Genomic DNA, 19,321 nt, shown 5'->3' with positions numbered 1-19,321 from the left:
TAATGGCAAGTTTATTATACTAATGCAATACTTCCAAGCACATACAAATTAAAACCTCTGTGGCTCAACAATGTAGTAACCACCTGCCCTGTTCCCTGTCAGCTATGTTACCAGGATTGTGAGGTGTGGCCTGGCCCCCTCATGGCGGGTAAACAGGACTATTGATAAAATTGGCACACAAGTTCCTCACCACCTGTCAGATGCCCGTGGCTTTCAACACAGCCATAGCAGAGCTGCTATTTCCACAGAAGTGCACAAAACACAGTGACTGCACAACATCTGACAAAAGACTTTGTCCAAAAGATATACTTTCCAATAATCTACTTTTAAATGTGTCTGTCTGTCACACAAAGCCTCTCCACAACCTTGGCTTTGCTGACCGATAGAACTCTGGCTGCGTAATGTTCAACCTTGGCTTTGCTGGCCAGTAGAACTGTGGCTGCGTAATGTTCAACTTGGTTTCCCAACTTGGTTTCCACTATAACTGAGGCTGACAAGTGAAAGGTCTGCCCTGTTGTTACAGTCCACACCATTAATATTTAATTATTCCACTCTCATGCAGTTCCAAACATTTAGCTCCTGCGAGCTTACCTGGTTCATAGCAGTTCACTACTATAACTTTGGTAATGTTTATAGAATGAACCCAGTGCAGAGCCACTTGCTGGAAACAGGGTCACAGCTAAGGATGTCACATGAACAATCCTGACCTTCTATTTTATCTAAGTACAACAAGTGCACTTTGCATGTGCCAGTACCCATATGCACTAACCGTTTGGACAGACGGAAATGATCTCCCTCTCACAGTCTTCCAGTTCTGACAGCGATATCACCGCATCACTACTACCACAATCTGTGTTCAGCAGTACCTCCTATGCCTTTACTTGGACAGACTTCCCTGAGGTTCCCCACTTGAAGGGGTAGGCATGTATGGTGTAACATTTGAACCTGGCTCACTCATTGCTAATCAGAAGTTGTAGTAGTACATACTATAAAGCTAGATTCATCCTAACCTCAGCTGCTGCTGTGTGGTAATACAGTGGTCAATTCAACTTGTCTGGTTAAACTACAAGTTTCAATTCCTTTCGCACTCTCCGTCGGCCTACCGAGAACTGCTCCAGCATTGACAGAGCTGGACTCAGCTGCTCATGTGCTGCACTTAAGACTGCTTCCTGCACCTGTTACCACTACCTGAGCATCCCAACAAACTATCAGCTAAAGACTGCAACAACATTGCTACTGCCATTCTCTTATCAAAAGTTTACTGCTCAGCCAGCAGACACTGTGATGGAGGCACATGAACTGGCACAGGTAGCGCCAAAGAGTAGGTGAAAACATGCCCTGGAGGGTGCACGTAGTGTGTAGTATGGATAGAACTGCTGCTGCAGCAGGTCATGTGCTGAGCAGGCAAGTGCTTACAGTGAGTTCACCTACCACGGACCTCGCCTTGTGCATCATTCCGAGTGTTGTTGCCTAGTGCTCAATGGACAACCACTCGGCCACGGACTGAGTTATCCTGGTGCTTGTCTCTATGAGGCTTCAAACTTTCTGCCTCCCATAGATTGACTCACATGATGAGTTTTAATTTTCCCTCTTGGGGTTCTGTTTCCTGGTCATTATTGAGCCACTACCAGCCTGCACCAACACTTTACTGTGGCAACATTGCCACACCAGTGGAGACACTAAAGTGGCAGTGAAGAACGTTCTTATGCAAGCGACACACTAGATATTATTTCACTTTCCATAGTGTTAATTTTCGGCCACTATTCAACCAGCATTTCTGCAATGCTGGTAGGAACAGTTGCAGCCACAAAAGGAGCAGCAGCAGCAGTAGAATGGATGCACCCACAGTAAGAATGTTGAAATATTGAAAAAAGTTTCAAGGCAGGTGTAATAAAAATGAGGAATCTAAAACACTTTGTGATGGCAGTCCTTGTATCAAAGATAGACAGCTATTTACAATGGTTCTGATTTAATACTTCTCAACGATAAAAATATGACTTAATAGAGGTTAGCGATAAGAATAGATTTTTCAATTCTGCTGTGATGAGGAACTTTAACAATAACCACAATGATAGTACTTACAACTGGAAGTAAATGGTGAAATTTGTACCTCAGTGGCATAAGTCATACAATAAAATATGAAAAATTGCAGGATACTTCTCATTTTTATCAGCACAACATACCTCTAAGGCACATTCTTGTAGAATCCCTGCAGTGGGTATTATAATATCTGGATGAACTGATCGGAAGAGCTTCGCAAAGAGAGGTACACAGTTTGCTTTCAGCATTTCTTTTTTGTTTCTGTTAGACACTGAGAGTGTCCACAGGGCCTTTATGCTGTTACGAGCCACCTCCACTTGCTTCACGTCTTCAGGTGACAGTGCTTCAACAGGAAACTGCAAGGCAGTTGGGTTGATGTCAAGTAAGTCAACCTGTGATGAAAAATACATATGCGATTAAAAATGTCATTTTGAGTATATAAAATTAACAGATTCCTGTTATGTTCAATCAGCTATACACAAAACTACATTATATTTGTATTTTACCTCTCAGTACATTGTTAAATAAATGAATCTGCACTTCTAGCATATGGAATGAATATGTTGCTGGAAACAGTACTACAAGCAGCTGAGAAGTGGCTCTATTTGCTAAAAATTGTTAATGATATTTTGATTCTCAAATAAATAGGAAAATGTGAATTGTGGGGAATAGGAATTTTTATAACTGCTTTTGGTCATCAATACAAGGAGTTATGATAGTGTATAGTTCTTGTTAATCTCCAGATTCTGTGATTCCTATCTTTGGTGTATTACAGGTAAGGATGTAAATAATGCTGATGGTGATCTATCTTTCAAACTGTGTATTATGTTTGACAGCCACTTTGGTGGTTTTGAAGAGAGGGAATGTATTTCCTGGCAGAAAGTATTTTTTATTTCATTCCATAGTTGGCTGAACTAACTACCAGAAGAACATTGTGAGAACAAAAATGTGTGACAGCCACATGCTTTGTGACAAGTAGATTCTATTTTAAACATTTTTACTGTGGAACGAGTGTGACTGAATTCAGTGGAAGAAAATGAATCTTGAAAGAAAGAGGCTAAGTACTCATGAAAATGTGTTGAAGTACATGAAGTTTAATAGAATATACTTGTCCCTAAATACAATAAATATCGAAAGGTAGGATTAACCTTCTGACTGCCGGACTGCTCCTGACACTCTCGCTGAACCACTTCTTCAGTGCTGTGTTGTTATCAGCTAATCTGCTACAGGCACTGAGTGCCTTGTGCTTGCCTGACACTGAGTTACTGTGTTAGCAGAGATGGCCCTTGTAACTTGAGTTCTGTTCCTGCCAAGACTAATAACATTTAGTGACTGTTAAGATTAGTAAGATAATTTTTACTTGGATGCTTCTCTATAGGCTGGGTACTGCAATGGTAAAATCACAGATATGTTAAAATTACTTATTTTGTTAAGACTTCATAGGCAGTTTTCTACATGAAATAAGTAATGAAGAATAACAATTTTTTATGTTCATGAACATTTGCTTGTGTTGCCTTCCTTTCACTTCAGGGTAAACAAGGTTTTAGAGTGCAGTGAAGCCAATGATTCAAAGCACTGCACTGTGGAAAGAGTAGAAAATAATGTGATGGAAATGACAGACTCAAAATGATTGTACTTGAGTTGGCAAAACAGTGATTTGTTGTTTGAGTATTACAGTAGTTTAATAAACATTGCGGCCTTTACAATATGGTAAAGATTTGGACACTGGTGGTATTGTTTACACATATTTATACAACAAACCACTACAATTGGTTGTGGGAAATATATAAGCAATGTGTAGCAGCTGCAAGAACTATGTTAATTTTCAAGTCACAAGAAAAAGGTTTTGGCAAAGGATGTTAGTTTCCACTTGAATTACTTATTCTAAAAAATGCAATGGCCATTAATATGTATAAAATGATAATGGATTTTCATACACCAGATAGTGGATGTGCATAACAAAAATTTAATGATATAATTCTTTTGCAGATCTGACAAGAAATTACGGAGTAAAGCTACTTGGCATTTTGGAGTTTTGTGCTGTTTCCACAGCTGTTTTGATGGCATACCAGCCAGAAGTTTATGTCACTCTCCATGAAAACTAGTGCCAATGAATCAACTATATATTATGTTTACACCACTCTTCATGGAAAGTGGAGTGCACTTCTGGATGGAATGCCATTCAAACAGCTCTAACAACAGCATAAAAATACCCACAGTCAATGTATTTTTGCTCTGTAATATCTTAGATCCACCAAATAATATCACTGAATTTGTCTCATGTAGATATGCTATTCTGGTGCTAGAGTGCACAATAGTCACATTTTCTAAAACAATGCTAGTGAGTTATATTTGATTGCAACATGTAATTCAAGTGATTTTTGGTAGCATAAGCTTAATTCCTCCTCCTCCAAAGAACTACCCATCATGAAACATCCTAGCAAATTAAAAAAATGCTGGACCAAGACTTGAGCTCAGGACTTTTGCCTTTCATTGGCAAGCGCTCTACCGATTGAGCTACCCAAGCACAACTCATGATTCATCCTCAAAACTCTACTCCAGCCAGTACCCTGTCTCCTTCCTTTCAAGCTTCATGGAAGTTCTCTTATGAACCTTGCAAGATTAGCACTCCTGGAAGAAAGGATATTGCAGACACATGGCTTAGCCACAGCCTGGTGACCTTTATCTTTCATGGATGAGTACTCTACCGACTGAGCTACCCAATCATGACTCTTGACCCATCCTCACAGTTTTACTTCTGCCAGCACCTCATCTCCTCAGCTAGGAGATGACATTATCTCCTCAGCTAGGAGATGAGGTACTGGCAGAAGTAAAGTTGTGATGACGGGTTGTGGGTCATGCCTGTGTGGCTGAGTCAGCATGACTCACGACTCAACCTTATAGCTTTACTTCCACCAGCACCTTGTCTCTTCATCTAGGAGATGAGGTACTGGCAGAAGTAAAGCTGTGAGGGGGGGTTGTGAGTTGTGCTTGGGTAGCTCTGTCGGTAGTGCACTTGCCTGTGAAGGGCAAAGGTCCTGAGTTTGAGTCTCAGTCCAGTGCCTTGTTTAATCCATCAGGAAGTTTCAAATTAGCTCACACTCTGCGGCAGAGTGAAAATTTCATTCTGGAACTATCCATCACATTTAACACAAACTACATGGTGTCTACCAGTACTGATGCTGGCAGGCTAAGGAGGGGTCACACACTTATCACTCTGGTTCTGTTGCAACTTGTGATATAATTATCCTAATCAAGTAGTTAATTACATTAAGGTAATCAGATACATTTTGTTCTCAAATCCAATGCTGATTAAGTGGCACTATAGATAACAATACTTATATGACACTATTCTTACAATGAAGACTTTGATAAAAATAATCAAAAAATTATTTGCAGTGGTTAAATTTATAATGAGTGTATACCAAATCTTGTTCTTGATATATTACAACCAAATAAATCATTAGCTGCAATAATTAATCTACAAAAATGACACATTTTATGTTTCTCAAAGTACACTTTGGACAATTTTGATAACATGTATTGGTAGAGTAACTAAATTATGTTTGTGATGTGCTAATAGTTTTTGCTAAGGACAAGAGTACTGTCAGATTATTTGCACAATTAAAACTGGAATTTGTTGAGGAACAAACAGTCTTCAAATAAAATTATTTCTTATTGAACTATGTAAATTATTATATTATGGAAAACAGTATTTGTTGGGTCATCTTTGAGTACAGTGTAATGATTCAGTATGATTTGTAAATCAAATTACCAGTTTCAATACTTCATTAATATTTCAAGAATTTCATAATTTGATTGTATCCATCATGGATACATCATTAGTCAAAATATGATTTGTGAAAATGGAATTTAATTTCACATGATTTTTTATTAGGTCCAGCAGGTTACATGTCGTAACAGGAATGTACTAGTAATTTAGAACACGTCAAGTTAAGGAATACAATATTACAAATGATTTTTTCCTACATAATAATTTTAGGCATCATACAGATACTATTTTAGTTATTTTCCAAGTACAATTAGCTGCATGTAATATTAGACATTGCTATTTACTGGCTTTAGTTTATGTGAATTCTTAAAAATGGAGAATAAATTAAAGTACACACATTTTGTCTTCATGGTATAAATAAGTAAAAGTACATTTTTATCTTCATGGAGTACATAAAATTGCAACATTTTTGTCTTAAAATATTTTTGACACGTTTGTACATGTTTCAGCATTTGAACTTGGTGTTGCTACTTGCAGTGTATTTTTTACCTATTTTCTCTAGTTTTAAACCAAGGAATACCCGGTAACTCCTAGAATTAATTTGTGCTATAAACAGTTTGAACCAAGAGGAATGTTTCAGGTTCCTTTCGAATTTATGTATATTATCAAATTCCCTTTTACTTTAACAGGAAGGTTATTGTACACTTTTATTCCTGACTCAGTAAATCCCTTATCTTCTTTTGTGAGAGATACAGAAGCATGGTGAACATTTTTCGCACACAGCCTAGTTTAATCATCTCTAACACTTCATTTAAGAATCGTGAATGGAGGTTGTATGTATGGTAGAGACCTGAAGACACCAGGAGGTTTCAGATTGATTATATTACACTGAGAGAGAGATTTCATATCCAGAGTTTAAATTTTAAGACATTTCCAGGTGCACCTTTGGGTGTCTGACCACAATTTATCAGTTATGAACTGTAGATTAAAACTGAAGAAATTGAAAAAAGGTAGAAAATAAAGGAAATGGGACCTAGATAAGTTCAAAGAACCAGAGGTTATCAAGAGTTTCCGAGGGAGCATTAGGGAATGGTTGACAATGACAGGGGAAAGGAATACAATAGAAGAAGGATGGATAGCTTTGAGAGATGAAATAGTGAAGGCAGCAGAGGATCAAGTATGTAAAAAGTCAAAGGCTAGTAGAAATCCTTGGGTAACACAAGAGATATTGAATTGAACTGATGAAAGGTGAAAATGCAGTAAAAAGCAGGTGAAAGGAAACACACATGCCTAAAAAATGGGACTGACAGGAAGTGCAAAATGACTAAGCAGGAATGGTTAGAAGACAAATGTGCAGATTCAGAAACATAAATCACTAGGGGAAAGACACATGCTGCCTACACAAAAATTAAAGAGGCCTCTGGAAAAAAAAGAGAGACAGCTGTATGAATATCAAGAGCTCAGATGGAAAACCAGTTCTAACCACAGACGGGAAAGCTGAAAGGCTGAAGAAGTATATGTAGAGTTTATACAAGGCAGACATACTTGAAGGCAATATTACAGAAATGGAAGAGGATGTAGATGAAGATGAGATTTGAGACATGATACTGCGAGAAGAATTGGACAGAGCACTGAAAGACCTAAGTCAAAACAAGTTCCCAGGAGTAGACGATATTGCATCAGAACTACCAATAGCCTCGGGAGAGCAGCCATGACAAAATTCTTCCAACTGGTGTGCAAGATGACAGGCAAAATACCCTCAGATTTCAAGAAAAATATAATAATTACAAATAGAAAGAAAGCATGTGCTGACAGATGTGAAAATTACTGAACCATCAGTTTAATAAGTCATGGTTGAAAAATACTAACATGATACTTTACAAAAGAATGGAAAAACTGTTAGTAGCCGGGGAAGATCAGTTTGGAAAAACATGAGGCAATACTGACCTATGACTTTTCTTAGAAGATAGTTTAAGGAAAAGCAGACCTACATTTATAGCATTTGTAGACTTACATAAAGCTTTCGACAGTGTTGACTAGCATACTCTCTTTGAAATTCTAAAGGTAGCTGGGGTAAAATACAGGGATTGAAAGGTTGTTTACAACTTGTAATGAAACCAGATGGCAAAGAATGAATTAAATTTCTCATCTGCTCTGCCAACCCTGGTACACTTATTCTCATTATTCATGTTGTAAACTAACAAGGTAGTAGATTCAGCAGTTATTATTCTAGCATATTAATCTTGGATGTGATAATTTACTGTTTTTCTGATAGCAAGCTATAAGATTGTCATTTGACCATCATGATCAGACAGACTTCTAGTTTTACTTTGCAATAATAAGTGGGAGTCCAGGAACAGATTGTCAATATCGATCATAGAATAAGTTAAAAAATCGACAATTATGATTCCAACTGTTTAGGATGGTTGTAATTTGAAAGGAAATTAATTTTAAAAGCTATGCGTGCTATGATCTTACTGTAGTTTCTATAAAGTTTTTCTGTAACTATTTTTATCTGACAAAGAAATATTCGAATGTTTACTGCATATGGCTTGTAAACTGTTATAATTATGAGAGGCCAAGTTTCCAGTTCTAATTTAACAGCACAGCATTCAAAATGTTGTTCAGTTCTGTATTGAGTCAACATGTTACTGATATTAAATAACTATGCACCCAAAACCTTTTATTCTGAAATAATTCAAAACTGGTTGCTGTACCACCCTGCTTCAATGGAATGAATTTTTTAAAATGTATAATTCGCTTATCTTGCCATATTTTATGTCTCATTCTTGTTTGTTTGATTTTGAGCAGAAGAATTCAGACTTCTGGAAAGAGATTTGCAGTCCATCTTTTTCTGCGCATTCTTTTAGTATATCTGTTTGTTTGGTTGCTTGTTGCTTCGATATCTGAGAGTATGGCAGGTCATCTGTGGAAGTTGGGATCATCCTAGTCGTGTTGGTTTCTACTGTGCTTGGATTTTTTGTTCCTTCTTCCATCTCCTCATTACTTTTTCCAGGACTAAGCTGAACAATAGTGGGGATAAATTATTACCTTTGTGTACTTCAGTTTTCATCATGAAGGGATCAGAGATTTCACCCACAAATTTAGCTTGTGATATAGTGCCAGCCAATGTCTATTTGATTAGTTGTAGTGTTTTTGAGTTGAGTCCTTGCTCTGTAAGATGATGAACATGGTGGTTGGTCAACAGAATCATATGCTTTCTTGAAATCTATGGAAGTGCAACGAATGACGCCTGCCGCTTGGGTTCTGAGGCCATCCTTGGTTCCTTCCGGCGGCTGGCTGATTTGGTGAAGACAACCAGCATCGCACGCGGAGTGCAAGCTGAGCTTAATATCTGCAGCATAGTGCCCAGAGTCGATCGCGGTCCTCTGGTTTGGAGCCGTGTGGAGGGTCTAAACCAGAGGCTCAGACGACTCTGCGACTATAATGGTTGCAAATTCATCGACCTCCGTTATTGGGTGGAGAACTGTAGGGCCCCCCTAGACAGGTCAGGCGTGCACTACACACCGGAAGCAGCTACTAAAGTAGCAGAGTACGTGTGGCGTGCACACGGGGGTTTTTTAGGTTAGAGGGACCCCCCATTGGGCGAAACGATAAAATACCTGACGGCTTACCAGAGAGAACATCAGCATCGTTGATAAAGAACGTCCGTCCTCAGAGACCAAAAACAGGAAAAGTTAACGTAATATTGGTAAACTGCAGGAGTATCCAGGGCAAGGTTCCTGAATTAGTATCGCTTATTGAAGGAAATAGTGCGCATATAGTATTAGGAACGGAAAGTTGGTTAAAACCGGAAGTGAACAGTAACGAAATCCTAGGCACAGAATGGAATATATACCGCAAGGATAGGATAAACGCCAATGGTGGAGGAGTATTTATAGCAGTAAAGAATTCAATAATATCCAGTGAAGTTATTAGCGAATGCGAATGTGAAATAATCTGGGTTAAGTTAAGTATCAAAGGTGGGTCAGATATGATAGTCGGATGCTTCTATAGACCACCTGCATCAGCAACCGTAGTAGTTGAGCGCCTCAGAGAGAACCTGCAGAACGTCGTGAAGAAGTTTCGTGATCATACTATTGTAATAGGGGGAGACTTCAATCTACCAGGTATAGAATGGGATAGTCACACAATCAGAACTGGAGCCAGGGACAGAGACTCTTGTGACATTATCCTGACTGCCTTGTCCGAGAATTACTTCGAGCAGATAGTTAGAGAACCAACTCGTGAAGCTAATGTTTTAGACCTCATAGCAACAAATAGACCGGAACTTTTCGACTCCATGAATGTAGAAGAGGGTATCAGTGATCATAAGTCAGTGGTTGCATCAATGACTACAAGTGTAATAAGAAATGCCAAGAAAGAAAGGAAAATATATTTGCTTAACAAGAGTGATAGGGCACAAATCGCAGAATATCTGAGTGACCACCATCAAACGTTCATTTCTGAGGAAGAGGATGTGGAACAAAAATGGAAAAAATTCAGAAACATCGTCCAGTACGCCTTAGATAAGTTCGTACCGACTAAGGTCCAAAGCGAGGGGAAAGATCCACCGTGGTATAACAATCATGTACGAAAGGTACTACGGAAACAAAGAAAGCTTCATCATAGGTTTAAGAGTAGTCGAATCATAGCTGATAAGGAAAAGCTGAACGAAGCGAAAAAGAGCGTAAAGAGAGCAATGAGAGAAGCATTCAACGAATTCGAACATAAAACATTGGCAAACAATCTAAACAAGAACCCTAAAAAGTTTTGGTCATATGTAAAATCGGTAAGCGGATCTAAATCCCCTATTCAGTCACTCGTTGACCACGATGGCACCGAAACAGAGGACGACCGAAGAAAGGCAGAAATACTGAATTCAGTGTTCCGAAACTGTTTCACTGCGGAAAATCGTAACACAGTCCCTGACTTCAGCCGTCGCACGGACGCCAAAATGGAAAATATTGAAATAAACGATATCGGAATTGAAAAACAACTGCTATCACTTAGTAGCGGAAAAGCATCCGGACCAGACGAGATACCCGTAAGATTCTACAGTGATTATGCTAAAGAACTTGCCCCCTTTCTATCAGCAATTTATCGTAGATCTCTGGAAGAACGTAAAGTACCTAGCGACTGGAAGAAAGCGCAGGTCGTTCCCATTTTCAAGAAGGGTCATAAATCAGATGCGAATAATTATAGGCCTATTTCGCTTACGTCAATCTGTTGTAGAATAATGGAACATGTTTTATGTTCTCGTATTATGACGTTCCAATACAAATCTCCTTCATCATAACCAACATGGATTCCGCAAACAGAGATCATGTGAAACTCAGCTCGCCCTATTTGTCCAAGAAATTCACAGTGCCGTAGACACTGGCGAGCAGATTGATGCCGTATTCCTGGACTTCAGGAAGGCATTTGATACGGTTCCGCACTTACGTTTAGTGAAAAAAATACGAGCTTACGGAATATCGGACCAGGTTTGTGATTGGATTCAGGATTTCCTAGAAGAAAGAACACAACATGTCATTCTTAACGGTTCAAAATCTGCAGATGTAGAGGTAATTTCGGGAGTACCGCAAGGAAGCGTGATAGGACCTTTATTGTTTACAATATACATAAATGACTTAGTTGACAACATCGGTAGCTCCGTGAGGCTATTTGCAGATGACACGGTTGTCTACAAGAAAGTAGCAACATCAGAAGACTCGTACGTACTCCAGGAAGACCTGCAGAGGATTAATGAATGGTGCGACAGCTGGCAGCTTTCCCTGAATGTGGATAAATGTAATATAATGCGCATACATAGGGGCAGAAATCCATTCCAGTACGATTATGCCATAGGTGGTAAATCGTTGGAAGCAGTAACGACCGTAAGGTACTTGGGAGTTACTATCCGGAGCGATCTGAAGTGGAATGATCACATAAAACAAATAGTGGGAAAAGCAGGCGCCAGGTTGAGATTCATAGGAAGAATTCTAAGAAAATGTGACTCATCGACGAAAGAAGTAGCTTACAAAACGCTTGTTCGTCCAATTCTTGAGTATTGCTCATCAGTATGGGACCCTTACCAGGTTGGATTAATAGAAGAGATAGACATGATCCAGCGAAAAGCAGCACGATTCGTCATGGGGACATTTAGTCAGCGCGAGAGTGTTACGGAGATGCTGAACAAGCTCCAGTGGCGGACACTTCAAGAAAGGCGTTACGCAATACGGAGAGGTTTATTATCGAAATTACGAGAGAGCACATTCCGGGAAGAGATGGGCAACATATTACTACCGCCCACATATATCTCGCGTAATGATCACAACTAAAAGATCCGAGAAATTAGAGCAAATACGGAGACTTACAAGCAGTCGTTCTTCCCACGCACAATTCGTGAATGGAACAGGGAAGGGGGGATCAGATAGTGGTACAATAAGTACCCTCCGCCACACACCGTAAGGTGGCTCACGGAGTATAGATGTAGATGTAGATGTAGATGACTGGAGTATTCCTGACAGCCTTATATTTTAGAACTGTTTGCAGACTGAAGATTTGTTCTGCACATGAACAACCAGTGCAGAAACCTGCCAGGTATTCACCAATTTTGTGCCCTGACTGCTCTTGTGTTTCTGGAATAAGCATGCTGAAAAAATTTTGTAGGTGACTTGTAGCGGAATTAATTCCTCTGCAGTTGTTCACATTTGCCCTATATCCTTCCTTGTGCAGTGGATGTCTAAGTGCACATTTCCAGTCGTCAATAAGTTTTCCTGATTGCAGTGTTTGTGATTATTTGTGTAAGTTCCCATAAACACTTTGGTCTGAAGTTCTTTAGTAGCTCTGCAGTGATGCCATCTTCACCAGACACCCTTTTTCTTTTTAATTTATATTTTGTGTTTGTGGGTCTCTTCACGTGGCAGTGATTCTGGGTGAGTGGAGGTGCAGTCCTGTGTTGGGAATCTTGTTTCAGGTTCAGAGCAGTTAAGGACATCAAAGTTCCTAACAATTCTGTTGATTAGTTAATGTGAGTTTTCCATCTTGTTTTCTGGAGCATAAGTTTTTAGGTGTGTATCCACAGAATTTCCTTGTGAAATTCCAGTATAATTATCTTGTGTTGTGGTTGCGTAAGTTTTCCTCTGTAGCATCCTGCTGTTCTTTCATGTACTTGCTCTTGGTTTGCCTAATGAGTTTTGCAGCCTATCTTCTGGAATCATTGAAATGATACAGGATTTCCTATGAATGAATAAAATACAACATGGATAGGATAGATTGCTACTCACTACACAGAGGAGGCACTGAGTCACAGACAGTCACAAGGATGAAAATGCAAGAAATGTTCAGCTCCTGGACTTCATCTTTCACTACTACTAGAAAACACACACACACACACACACACACACAGACACACACACACACACACACACACACACACATTCACACAACCACAACTCACATACACGTAGCCATAGTCATCTCTAGGCACTAAGGCCTGATTGCAGAAAGCTGAACATTTCTAGTGTTCTTTTCATCGGGTCTGTCTGTGATAACACTTACTCTATGTAGTGAGTAGCAATTGTACTTTTCACATTGTCGTTATTACATCCTGGATTTTACATTACTTAGTGAATAAAATACAGTGTATTACTCAATGAAATTTTAATTTTCAGCTTTATTTCGAAATCAAACCCTTGTCTTAATATGAGAATTTGTGGCAATCAGACAACACAGCTAAAAAATTGAAGACATAATAAGATACAAGACATCTAATTCATCTGTAGAAAACTGAGATTATTAATATTTCTGAATTCATATTATTTTATTTTTCTAACTTCCATCACACTGAACAATATCCAATGACACAAACCAGCATTTAGGGAGAAAGGTGCATCTAGGTAAGTGCCATGCATCTAGTTAAGTGATGCTGCTGCATATACTTAATTTTATGACCAAAGCAAGAGGCAGGAAGTTATAACACACACTGGCAGCTAGGCCTATCAGGAACCATTTGACAGAGCTTGTCTTTGGGGAAGAGAGCTGTTCGCTAGGCTTCCTCTCACACTTCACCACTCGACAGCTTGCCTCTGATGGTGCCACAGAACATACAACTGGAACATGGATCAATGTAATCAGAAGAATGCAATTTACCTTTACTTTTCAAAAGCATTTGATTATGCACCACACCAACACTTGCTCACAGAATTACAATCAATGGAGTATTAAATGAAAGTTGTGACTGTATTGACAATTTCATGGTAAAGAGGGCACAGTACGTTACCTTTGCTGTGGCATTAGCGAAAAATATAGAAATAAGTATGTTGGGACCCTTGCTGTTCATACTGTACATTAATGATCTGCCAGTCAATAGCAATCCCAATTTCTTTTTACACATGATGCAGTTATCTATAACTGGCTGTAACAGTTTGTGGGAATACAAAATGTGATTATCAGATACACTCAGTCATGGGTAAAGTAGGGGGTAGGCTTGTGTTCAGTGACAGGATTCTGGGAAAATGCAATTAGTCTACAAAGGAGTATGATTACAAGGCACTCACATGATGCATCCTAGAATGTTGCTCAAGTGTGTTGAACCCATACAAATAGGTCTAATGGGATATTTAAGTTATACAAATAAGGGCAGAACAAACTGTTACAGGTTTGTTTGACAAATGGCTAACTGCTTTGGAAATGCTGAGCAGCCTGAAATGGCTGATGCTCCAAGATAAACACTAACTACCCGGCAAAAGCCTGTTTACAAAGTTTTAAAAACAATATTAAGTGAGGAAACTAGGAATGTTACAGCCTATTACATACTGCTCCCACAGGGACCACAAAGATAATATCAGACTAATTACAGAGGCATTTAAGCAATCATTCTTCCCACACTCCATACACAAATGGAATCAGAAGAAACACTAATATATGGAAGTAGTCTCTGTCTTGCATTTCACAGTGGTTTTTTGAGTATCAATATAGATGTAGAATACATACATATGTTTATGGTGCTATCATTATGATCTTTCAAATTGAATGATGGCTTCATGGTGCTGATTTCCTAATGTTACAATTGAAATTCTATGGTCTAACAAATTTGTAAACAGCACTTTTTCCTTTGTTTTGAAGAGACTCCTTAATCTACATTTACATAGTAAAAATCGTGTCCTTCTCTCCAGATCTGACTGCCCAAAGTGAGGATGCAGATTTTTCATACTCATCACCACTGCCTGCACTGCTACCTTCTACATGCTTCCCAAATTATATAAAATCCAAATAGCCTGGATACCTAATTGTGGCTGGATACTGCTACCCCACAGAGCGAATCTCTGCCCTTGTGGACCAATGCCTTCTGCCTATTATCTGTAACCTAGCCTCCTATATAGCAGACACTAACCATTTCCTCTACCAACTCTCCACAGGTCCTGTGTCTTTACTGCCCAGTACCTTGCTCGTCACTACTGATGACCCTGCTCGTCACTACTGATGACACCTACCTCTACACCATCACCAACGCCCATGATCTTGCCACAATTGAACCTACTTTTCCCAAAACCTGATTGATTCCAAACCTACGACCTCACCCTAGTCACCATGACCAACTATATCCTCATCCACAAATACTACAAACACACTACCTACAAGAAGTCAATTGGATAGTCATGGGCACCAGCATGGCACTATCCTATGCACAAACTATTCATGGGCCACCTAGAGGAAACATTCCTAGTCACCCAGAATCCCAAACCCCTCACCTAGCTCAGATTCACTGATGACACCTTCACCTTCATGATCTGGAATGAGAGTGAAGACACCCTATCCACATTCCACCAAAACCACAATGCCCTCACCCACATTCACTTCTATATACACAAATACTCCACAACCCACCACTGTTTACCACTACTAGACATTTCCTTCCTGCTCCATGGACTGTGGGAAAAATGAATGTCCATTTGCCTCCATATGAGCCCTAATTTCTCTAAACCTGTCTTTGTGTTCCTTATGTGCAAATGTATTCGTATGTTGGTGGCAATAAAATCATTCTACTGTCATACACAAATTCCACCTTCCTAATTTTTTTTCAATAGTTTTTTGCAGAAAGAACATTATCTTTCCTCCAGAGATTCCCATCTGAGTTCATGGAACATTCTGTAATACTTGCATCCTTGGTAAGAAAACTAGCAATCCACCTCTGAATTCCTTAGATATCTTCCTTTAATGTGACTTGGAGGGGATTCCAAACACTCAAACAATACTCAAGAATGGGTCGCACATTCAGTATCCTTCACAGATGAGCTTCACTTTCCTACACTTCTCCCAATAAACTGAAGTTGACCATTTGCCTTCCCTACTACTGACCTTATTTGGTCTTTCCATTTCACATCACAAAATTTGCACTAGATACTTAATTGGCATGACTACATCAAGCAGCACACCACTTAATTTTGAAAAGATATAACCGCTATTTGACTGTACAACAGATTTTATTTTGTAATCTAGATTTCGGGCTTAGGCCATTATCAAGTGTTACAACTGAAACAGATTAAAGCACAATAAAAGTACAAGTATCAGACAAAGTACCAGAAAAATAGCAGGGCAAACATTTAAAACAATATCTGGGCTGCATGATTTGTTCTCTTACTTACGCTGATTTAACTGTTTGACCTGTTATTTTTTTGATACTTTGTCTTATACTTGTACTTTTATGTGCTTTAATCTGTTGCAGTTGCAACACTTGATAATGGTCTAAGGACGAAATCTAGATTGTGAAATAAAACCTGCTGTACAGTCAAATGCCAGTTATATCTTTCAGAAAGTTCTATACAATTTTTGCCCATATGAAAGTAAAATCATTAACACTACTTAATGATGTATTCAAACATTACAAGGGTATGTTTCCTACTCATCTGTATAAATTTATATTATTGCACATTTACAGAAAGCAGCATTCATCACAATGAGCAGAAATTCTGCCTAAGTCTTTCTGTACCCTCCTACAGTCAATTGAAGATGACACTTTCCTGTACACTTTAGAGTCATCAGCAAGCTGCCACAGACTGCTGCCCACCCTGTCTCTCAGATCATTTATGTATACAGAGAAAAAGAGTGGTCATATCAAACTTCTCTGGGGGACTCCTTGTCTCTGACGAACACTTGTAGTCTAGAACAACATTAATTATGAAATCTTTGAGTCACTCATATATGAAGACCTTGTTTGTAAACAATTGTAAGGGACAGTTGATGAGAGAGAGAGTTATGGCATACAAAACATGGTATGTGACATGCTTTGCTCATATTAGTTGATAGTTGAACAATAAACTGAGAAATGGCGGCTCTATCTCTAATTTCAATGGCAACTCTGTCAGGATGTGTAAATGTAAATAGTGGTAAGTGCCCTAAGCATGGCTGCCAGTATTAGTAATGTGTTATGCCTTGTAATACCAAAACCATTTTTGGGATCCTGTATCCTCTTCCAGTCTCATCCCTACTCTCCTGAAGAGGGAATAGGTGTAATGTCAGTAATTTATACCAATTTAAACTGCTTTTTTCCCCAGCAAATCAGTAATTTGCACTAAAAGCTATTGTATTGACATTGTTTATGTTGGGCCTCACCAGTATGCAAAATGAAGGAAACATGTTGGATTAAAAGCTGATGTACCATCACAATTTGTACATTATACAAACTTCAGGCACATGGTAGTAATAGTTTTGCTATTAATTATGGTGTAGTTAACAATTAAAGGTCCAATATTTCCAGTCATTGAAAGACAGCTATTTTTATGATTTCAAGCTAAAAAATTGTTTGTATCCTTAATATAAATATGACATGATGATTTTTCAGTCAGAATCAAATATGCTCTTGTAATAATTGGTGTTCGTTAAGGGAATTATAATTATTACTATATAGGAATGTAAAGTTTTACTCATACAAAATTTAATTAATTGAATCTAGACCTTTCATTCAATAAAACTAATCTCTCTGTTCACCTGAAAATTATAGGGTGATTATCCCTTAAGTAAGTAATGTAGTATGTGCAAATTAATGAAATATATTATTGCAATGATAAAACATGTAATTTATAATCTCAATAGAAACAGATTCTTTCTTGTCTTTATATAAAATTATTCACTTTAATTCATGTAAAAAATTTAGTATAAATCTACAAATTTAATATTTAACAATAATAGTAATTGTTTAAAACCATTTAAATAGAGGCTATTTGAACACCACCATACGTCAGTCTGAGGTCAGTCTGAAGTCAGTCTTACATCAGTCATGAGACACTGTGAAGTTAATTTTACGCATGTAGTTCGCCACGGAACAATTTGTGTGTGAAATAAAACTCTTTGTGAACAAGAAATACTGGAACTTTTTTAACCATTGCATGATTCCCATGTGACAATGCAGTGACATCAGATGAACCTACAGCAGCATTAAGAAGCTGCACCCAGAATTACACAAGATACATGTTTTTTATTTGGTGGAGGATATCCATAATATATGTGGTATTCTGTTTTCATGTGTTAAGCAATGATACACATCCCGAACTTCACCACACAAAAACATTTTTGCCACGTTATATTGCAGCTTTTACCAGTAAAATCCTTTTCAGCAATGATTTGTACATGTCCAAGGATGATGTGGATATCTATGATTCAGATAAAGATCCTGTATGCCCTGCTGAATGCGAATGCACTTCAAAAGTTGTTGCTAATCAGGTGAAAGTGAATAATTGTTTTAGCAAGTAAACAATGGTATCTTGTGTCCCTTGCAGGGACGTGTGCACGTACTTTCAAAGGTCCGTGCATGGGGCAGGGCTATGTCATCCGCAGAGCGCGTCTAAGACTTTTGCGTGTTTGTGTGTGTGTGTGTGTGTGTGTGTGTGTGTAATTGGTTTCTGCTGAAAGTTACTTAAATTCGTTGTTCAAGTTGTTAACTACCATGGAATAAAGTTGTGTTCAGTCCACTGGTTGTTTTGTACTTATACGTAATTACAACTTTGTTTTATTTATGTACATGTCAAGTTCTGTAGGACCAAATTGAGGAGCAAATCTCCAAGGTCATGGAATGTGTCAGTACATGAAATTACAACATAAAATAATAGCAGATAAAAATAAAATGTTTATGAACCCGAAAAAAGTCAAACCATAAGTTTAAGTAAATGCGTCAACAATACAACAAGAACCGGCTTAATTTTTCAAGGAACTCCTCAACAGAATAGAAGGAGTAACCCTTAAAGAAACGCTTCAGTTTCAATTTGAAAGCACATGGATTACTGCTACGATTTTTGAATTCTTTTGGTAGCTTATTGAAAATGGGTGGATGCACACCTTTCTGCACAAGATTTAAGGAAGTCCAATCCAAATGCAGGTTTGATTTCTAACGAGTATTAACTGAGTTAAAGCTGCTTATTTTTGGGAATTACTGAGAGGCCAATGTCAAAGTACCCAGACTCATCAACAGGGGTCGACAAGAGGTTCATGAACTTACACCACTTATTGCCCGAACTGCCCATTTCTGAGCCAAAAATATCCTTTTAGAATTGGAAGAGTTACCCCAAA

At 38.4% G+C, this 19,321-nt stretch overlaps 1 protein-coding gene across 1 annotated transcript in view; it reads right to left on the bottom strand.

Annotated features, from left to right (window-relative positions):
- The window catches only part of LOC126263402 (armadillo repeat-containing protein gudu-like), a 110,127-nt gene that overhangs the window by 60,442 nt on the left and 30,364 nt on the right, over positions 1-19,321 (bottom strand). The window contains exon 3 of the mRNA XM_049960496.1: positions 2,184-2,432. Within this exon, the coding sequence (XP_049816453.1) occupies positions 2,184-2,432 (249 nt within the window). The remainder of the gene's footprint in view (positions 1-2,183; positions 2,433-19,321) is intronic.

The sequence above is a fragment of the Schistocerca nitens genome, chromosome 6 (assembly GCF_023898315.1).
Source record: "Schistocerca nitens isolate TAMUIC-IGC-003100 chromosome 6, iqSchNite1.1, whole genome shotgun sequence".
NCBI lineage: Eukaryota > Metazoa > Arthropoda > Insecta > Orthoptera > Acrididae > Schistocerca > Schistocerca nitens.
Note: the sequence above shows the minus strand (reverse complement) of the source record. Positions and strands in the feature narration are given on the sequence as shown.